General features: G+C 45.4%; 1 protein-coding gene across 9 annotated transcripts in view; it reads right to left on the bottom strand.

Annotated features, from left to right (window-relative positions):
• Positions 1 to 560: 560 nt before the first annotated feature.
• Positions 561 to 8,168, bottom strand: part of LOC135376444 (ankyrin repeat domain-containing protein 17-like) — a 63,335-nt gene continuing 55,727 nt past the window's right edge. For 8 of the 9 annotated variants that reach the window (XM_064608943.1, XM_064608945.1, XM_064608946.1 and 5 more), the window contains exons 28-30: positions 7,044 to 7,195; positions 4,175 to 4,402; positions 561 to 963 (exon numbers count right to left, since the gene is read on the bottom strand). In XM_064608943.1, coding sequence (XP_064465013.1) covers positions 931 to 963; positions 4,175 to 4,402; positions 7,044 to 7,195 — 413 coding nt within the window. In that variant the 3' untranslated portion in view covers positions 561 to 930. The remainder of the gene's footprint in view (positions 964 to 4,174; positions 4,403 to 7,043; positions 7,196 to 8,168) is intronic. The other variant, XM_064608944.1, reaches the window with a different exon arrangement.

Raw genomic sequence — 8,168 nt, 5'->3', positions numbered from 1 at the left:
GGAAAACCTGAGGGACTGCGCAAAAGGCTCACCTACTTTCATGGCGTATTCTACTGCCATGCAAGTGCAAGTAGTACGAGTGTCTCTTGTGCACTGCTAGCCAGGAGGAACGTCCTCCCGAACAGCCACAAGATGTTCTGTAGCAGACGACAGGAAAAGATGCAGACGTCACGCATAAAGCGCGTCACTTCAAATACTCCAACATTACGCCAACGTGGCGGAACTTTGGTTAGCCTGTTAGCTTTATTTTTTGCCTTTTTTTCTACTAGAATATTCTGCACAAAATGTGACTCATCTGAATACACCATTATATTATGCCAAATAGCGATGCATTTACACCATTAGGCCTACCTGGGAATGGTGAACAAAATTCTCACTAGAAAGAAAGAGAGAACTGGCTCAATCTTTGGTCATTGTGCCAAAAGCAATCAAATGCTTATAGGACCATCAGCCATCACACGGTGGTTAACGCTTCAAAAGTCACTTGGTGACTCGTTTGAAAGCCCCACAGTAATTGTACCACAACAAGAGTAGAAGTAAGACACACTTGGAGACAACTGTGCACGTGAAGAGAAAACATTTACTGACCATGAGACTGCCTCTTTCTGTATCCCATGTTATATTACACTCTCTTTTCTGGCAACCCCGCCGTGTTTCGTGTTGTGTGTGTAGTGTGTATTTTTTTGTGTGTAAACTTTTACAATGCCTCTCTTGGTTGCTTCCACCATTTGCGCTTCGTTTTATTTATAACAGCACCCTCTCTTGAAACAGACTCCCAGCAGCAAGACATCCAGCCACTTCGCTCTATCTCTGCTATGTAATTGTTTCCTTGTATATATATATATTTATATATATTTATATATGTATAAGCTCCGAGCACGCTTTGCCCATTTACTGTGGCTGCTGGCAGGCTACTCGGAAGGAGGAAGTTCATGTCTGGTGGTGGGCCCAGCCTTGCCATGGCTGGAAAAGGAGAGGGGAGGAAAAACCTTAGCTGCTGTCCAACCCCTTTCTTTGCCAGTGTTGCCAACAAAATCACTCCTCTCAGTCTGAGCCAAGCACAAAGCCAGTAAATATAGCAGCTCTTGAAGCAAGATCACCGGGAAGCACACTTCAAGCATAGGGTGTTGTGACAGTTTAACGGACGTGTCACACTGTGGGCATACAAGGAAATTTGATGCCCCAAGTGTGGCACACAACATACAGAGACGGTCTAGACTTACACCAGGGCTAGGCTAACGGTACCACGCTTAGAGTCAGTTTGGATGTCCCTTTAAGGTTAATGGCGAGAATTCAAGTAACTCAGGGAAAAGAACAGCATTCATATAAGCACTAGCAGCACATGCAATTCTTTTCCCGATGAATTAAAGGTTCTAATTGACTGATTGTTGATACCATACAGAAAGCATGCCCGCAACCAAAGCAGTTTTGCGTACAAGTTCCAGTGTGCTGACACATGCCGTTTAATTTGGAGGACCTTTAAAGGGGTTGAGACACTTTCACAGATGTTGTTCATTACATCATGGACGGATTGTACTGCACAGCGGAATGGTGAGGAAAAAATAATTATTTTTCTACGCGTCGTACTTGGCGAGATACAAGCCCTCGAACGCACTCCCGAGCAAAGCGCAGACGTCACAGAGGCCAGAGTTGCGCCCGCTCCCATGGGCAAAGCCTAAGAACGTGACTTCTCGTGCGCTGCCTCGCTTGCGGTGGCGAGGGTTGTGATGTCAGAGCCGTACGCGTTTCAGTATTCGCCGTGTCCATTTTCTCAGCGTCTATTACTCTAATGGCTGTGAAACTTTCAATGCAGGTTCGCACCAATGCATAGAACTGTCATTTATGTCGCAACCCCTTTAAGCAGCCTGATAGCCAGGTACACATCACAAACAGCTTATGCAAGTATTAGCTTATACACTAGACCCCCCTATATAGTGAAGATATGGTTACAGTGAAGTAAATCTGTCGTCCCAACCTATTGAGAAGAATATGTGAGAACCTGAATATTTGAAGCCGAATCGAATCTAATGTAGGAAAAAATGTCGTATACCGAATGGAATGGTTGTGCAAAGTTTACGATACGTGCGTTTTTTAACGAAGGTTTGAAATTTCTAGCCCATGCCTTTAGTGTAATTTTTCTGGTATTAACTGCCACAAAAGAAACTTTTAATTCTTCTGCAAGAAGACCCTACTCTTTTGATGTTACATGCTAGTGTTTCCTGTTTTTCAGGAGAGTACATACTGGGGTAATTATCTTGATTACAAAATTTGATGTAAAGCAGTAGCATGTTACACAGATGAGGCTGCAATTGTTTCTGAACATCCATAGGGCACTTGTGAAACAAAGAAATTGGTGTCCTGCCTCAGCTTTGTCATGAATGTCTTTTAGCTTCTTTGCTGAAGTGTGTATGCCTCACGTGGGGAAGTTACATTACTTAAATTTTGAATGTAAGAGACACCCCTAAGACACCCTTTTAAGTTCCTGGGCTGTAGGCATTATTTCAGTCTTAACTTTTTAAAGAAATCCCCCACTGGCACTGCTAAACTGCACGAAACTGAGGGACACCGCCCCTTCCTCAGGTGAAGTATGCACAATAAACTTGGGCTAATGTTATCCTAGGCTACACTACAATCCGTCCGTGTTGGTTCTGCAGCACTGGCAATTTCGTGAAGCAGGCTTCACCTCAGGCAGGGAAGCATCAGGTGAAGCACACTTTCGGGAGATGTCGTTCATATCCGGCGAATAGTGGAACATTCGGAAAGCCAAATATTGGGCACTCTATTCGAGAATCGAATACGTCGAGTGATTGATATTCGATCCCAATTCCAGAACCTCAATATTCACACACCCCTAATTGAAACCGGATCCATGAACTACTGGTGTATTGAAGATACTGATACAGTGAAGTTTTTTTGTGGCCAGACCACACTTACTACAAAGAAGTTCTACTGCCGATAATTTGACGAGTTTCGTGTCATGGTTCACGCGAGGATGAATTCGCCAGCTACTGTACCATCTCACAAACTAAGCTTGGAATGTCAACTTATTGATGCAAACATACACTTTGCCATGAACTACAAGGTCACTGAACAGGGCAAATGATATATGGCACATCCAGGTGTGAGAAGACCTCTTGAGTTTTGTTCACTTTCACTTCAATTCCTCGGCACAACTATGAAACCTAGCGATGAACTCCCAGTAAAATAGGGAGAAATATCTCGACAACACACCACGTTGTTGTCATGCAGAAATGTGGTGTTCACGGCAGAGCACTTATCAACTTTCCTGCAATTCGGTACACTAGTAGCACCCATCCGTACAGTACAACGTCACAAACTGTCACAACCCCTGCAAGGCTACGTTCAGGTACAGTGAAACCTACACGTTCATACACAATGCAATGTATGAATAGGGCCTGACTTTTTAGGGTTAAACCCGTATCCGCCCGATATTTACCCCCCGAACGAAATCTGTAAAATTCGGGTTTAACCCGAATCTACCCGAAAACATCCGGGTCGCGTGGCGCACTCATAAGCATGCATTAAAATAAAGTTTGATAACATTGCTAAACATTAGTTCCATGTCAAGACAAAATTTTATTAAACAAAAAAAATCACCCGAATACACCCGAATTCCTGACGACAGAATATGCCATAACGGGATTTAACCCGAATACACCCGAATTTTCAAATGAAAAATATCACCCGATATTTACCCCCCGAATTTGGCCAAAAATAAAACCCGAAAAAGTCAGGCCCTATGTATGAAGAAACTACGCAGTTGCTTAGTACAATTTATGCCTTCCCCCCCCCCCCCCCCACCTTCCTTTCTTCTCAAAAGATATAACATGGTGAATATGTGAATAGGTTTCACTGTAGAGGAAATCCTACAAGAAAAAGAGAGAGAGAGAAACAACAGGTGGCAACACCGTCATTCACAACCATGGGCGCCGCGAGGGCAAGGTAAGATTGCCTCCTCCTAAACCGTTTCCCCCCCCCTCGTTTTCCCGGTCCTGCCGCTAATTTACGCTTATCACTCCAAATTGAGTTGCCACTCCTCGTTCAAGGTCCGTGCGGCGCCCATGTAAGCAAACACTACAACGACTGAGCTTGTGTACACTATTTATTTGGGTCAGGAAGAAGAACTTGTCCGAAATGCCAGCGTTGAGCTCACCAGTTTGCCCGCGGCGGAGTGGGGAGGCTGGTGGTGATGCATAGCATCCATCTGCAACAACTTGTGGGGCGACCATGGGGCCTCTTGGGGGTGGGGCGGGTCCCTCGAGGAGGGAAACAGCTGGGAGCCGGCGCAACCACCCAGTACCTGAGGGGCAGCCGTGGGGGCCGTCGGTGGAAAGCCGTTCAGGAACGTGGGACAGGTGCCGAGGTTGGAATTCAGCTGCTGCTGCGAACAGAGGGGTGCGGTGCTCTCAGTGGCACGAAACAATGAATGGGGCATGCCCTAAGATTACGTGGCAAATTGTACTGGTGGATCTGCAGCCCACTCGTCTACAGGATGCTCTGCATCGGCTTTATGCGGTTCATGTCGGATCACCCTGTTGCATGATGGAGCATCGTTTTCTGCTCTGTCGAGAAAGCTCGGACACAACTTGTGCTGCCTCTACAGGCTTGTCTTAGTTATTGTTAGGGCCTGACTTTTTCGGGTTTTATTTTTGGCCAAATTCGGGGGGTAAATATCGGGTGATATTTTTCATTTGAGAATTCGGGTGTATTCGGGTGATTTTTTTTTTGTTTAATAAAAATTTGTCTTAACATGGAACTAATGTTTAGCAATGTTATCAAACTTTATTTTAATGCACGCTTATGAGTGTGCCACGCAACCCGGATGTTTTCGGGTAGATTCGGGTTAAACACGAATTTTACAGATTTCGTTCGGGGGGTAAATATCGGGCGGATACGGGTTTAACCCTAAAAAGTCAGGCCCTATGTATATTTAGTAGCGCCCCTTCGCAAATTTGTACGCAGCACCGTTCTTCGTTTTCATTTTGGAACGGGGACTGTTGTGCTGATGCATGGAGCGAAGCCCGGCGTGGCTCCCGTCCCGCTTATGAAGACTGTCTTTTTACCGTACTTTGAGTTACGTATGGTTCAGACTTCTGATTAAATGTGTGCAACTAAGGAACGTCCTCACTGAGATCAGAAAACAACTGGAACTCCGACGAAACACTCCCATCAGTTCCGGATCTTGAGAGCTGGAGCAGGAGCGGCTACATATAAAGTTGCTGGCCACCCACGTAAATTAGGTCCCGTGCATATTTACTGATCCTCGTGTTTATGGATCGCGCTTTTGAGAATTGGGTAGACAAAATCAGGTTTAATTTCGGGAGCTGTATAATCGGGTAAAAAGTGGACAATTCCGGGTGGAAAAGAGATTGTCTTACAAAGAAGGAAAGATAAAAAAAAAGAACAAGAAGAAGAAGAAGAAAAAAAAAAAAACTTGTCACATTTCGCAAGGGCATGTGATGCAACATGACTCAAAGTGATGAGGATGAACATCTGGAGTTAAAATTAGCTTTACCAGGTTTTATCCCATGAGGGAGAACAACAGCGGAACTAATCTACGCTCTCATGAGGCTCGGGAGAGAGGACACATGACCATGACACTGGGTTTTGGGGAGCAGAGAGAAGGAGGAGGAGGTGTGACAGACTGCCATGTGGTGCAGCGAAGGATAGCATGTTGTACGACGAGTAGGACAATACGGTTGACAATCCGTAAAACACGGGGCTCTGAACGCGCACCATGGTAGTCGATGCTCTGGGGCAAAACAGACACTCTAAGGCTAACGTAATTCGCTCAGTAGAAACAACAGCATCAATGTGTCGATGTACAATGTCAATGTACTGCTTGCAACACACTTGTCTCAAATCTCCATCCTGTGGCCCCAACTGTCCCCCCTCGATCTGTCCCCCATGGTCGCACACAGAGGGGCTCTACCATTATCACCTCCAAGAAGATGCAGTGTAGGTAGGGCCTGACTTTTTAGGGTTAAACCCGTATCCGCCCGATATTTACCCCCCGAACGAAATCTGTAAAATTCAGGTTTAACCCGAATCTACCCGAAAACATCCCGGTCGCATGGCACACTCATAAGCGTGCATTAAAATAAAGTTTGATAACATTGCTAAACATTAGTTCCATGTTAAGACACATTTTTATTTTTTTTAAAAATCACCCGAGTACACCCGAATTCCTGATGACAGAATATGGCATAACGGGATTTAACCCGAGTACACCCGAATTTTCAAATGAAAAATATCACCCGATATTTACCCCTCGAATTTGGCCAAAAATAAAAACCGAAAAAGTCAGGTCCTAAGTGTAGGGATGCCTGTTTCACACAGCACCAACAATCAGGAGAGATCATCCGCGATACTCTGGCGTCGTCTGCTAGCTAGCACGGAGGAAACGATGCTAGCAGACGCCGCCCAAGTACCACAGGTTATCTCCCAATATTCGTAGACCCTGAAGTTTTCGGGTTTTATTTTTTTCCAAATTCGGAGGTAAAATTCAGGTCAACCCCTTGATGTCGAAAATTCATGCAAATTCGGGCAGAAATTTACCATCAGACGGAATTTGGGGATAAGTCGGGCTCTATTGTCGAACAAACGTTCGTTGTACAGCCTATCCAGAGTATCAGACGTTGAGATCAACCGTGTATTTTGTGAAAAATTAGTATGTCATTGCCGTGAGGTGCCTAGCTTAGGTGCAGTTTTGCGGGTAGAAATCGGGTTTAACCCTAAACCGGTGAACCTCGATTCGGGGTGCAAATTCGGGGAAAAATCGGGGTTAACCCTAAAACTTCAGGGTCTAAATATTTGTGGCGTTCTGCGAAACACGCACCTTACACTGCCTTCCTTGTCTCGGAGGCTATAATGGTACAGCTCCTCAGCGCTCGACGCCGTCAATAGGGGACACCTGAGCCATAGGCTGCAGATTTCAGACAGGTATGTCTCAGGCAGTACAATTGGGGGGAGATTTGTTACGGTAACGCAAACGAAATTGTTCCACGACACGGGACACTCACGTGGTAGGTGTGTTCGAGGACTGTGTCCGAGTGTCCTTCACCAAAGCGTCCGTGTAGGAGCGGTGGAGGTAGGCAGTCACCCTGCGGCCCAGCTGCATGTTGATACTGCACCCATGCCGCCATCTGACTCATCTCGGATGATCCACTGTTCCCTGTGCAACAGGAAAAAAAGAAAAAATCAATGCATATTTATAACATTAGTGTCCTATTTCCGTTGTCGGGAATTATGAGATGACAAAAAGAAGTACCAATGTACACAACGGGAATTAGCCGAGGCATGTCACAAATTTTGCATATTTTGTGCACTCCTAGTCCGGCACAAAAAATGCGAAGCATTTTATAATAAAAAATATATAAAAAATGCGAAGCATTTTTTATATATTTTTTTTCTAAACCACGTATTTTGTGCACCCGCATATTGGACGGGCTGAATTCCTAGGTCCAGGCACAGCACAGACTTCCCCTGGCGCCCAGCTTAGCCCCGGAAAAAGCAGGGTTTCAAAGGCCCGGCCCGTGCTCCAATCTGGTTACGCGTTTAAAACCCTTTGAAGGGCACTACATTTAGAATACATTTTTTTGTCACAATACTTTGTCCTGTGCCTCATGACAGCTCCCTGAAATCCGCCAGACATTTTTTTTCACGAATATTTTGTTTACCTTTCAAGATATAGGGTGGTACTACACGTATGAAACCAGCGCACATTTGGTGTCAAAACATTACCTCGTATGATGGTCTAGGAAACAGTTGCGCTCCTGCGTCATGCAAAGCCCGACATTGCACATTTGATGTCAAAACATTACCTCGTATGATAGTCTAGAAAATCCGATCAACAAAGATGTTGACCAACACACGCTTCTTTGTCTTCACTTTGATTTTCCCACACGTGCCTTGGCGCGAAACGAGCGTGTTTGCACCGACATTCCCAGGATGGCGCTCCCTGAGCCGTCAGCTGACGTGGTTTCAATGCCACACCACTGCCCGCTTGAGGTACAGAAGGCGAAACGCAGGTGGTATCAGCATGAAACCACTGCGGTGTGCAGTCATCACAATGACGACCACCAGTGCTACCAAAGTTAGTGAGGTGCTTTTGTTTGATTTGCACCCACATTCAGATGATAGATAGA

The sequence above is a fragment of the Ornithodoros turicata genome, unplaced genomic scaffold, assembly GCF_037126465.1.
Source record: "Ornithodoros turicata isolate Travis unplaced genomic scaffold, ASM3712646v1 ctg00001099.1, whole genome shotgun sequence".
NCBI lineage: Eukaryota > Metazoa > Arthropoda > Arachnida > Ixodida > Argasidae > Ornithodoros > Ornithodoros turicata.
Note: the sequence above shows the minus strand (reverse complement) of the source record. Positions and strands in the feature narration are given on the sequence as shown.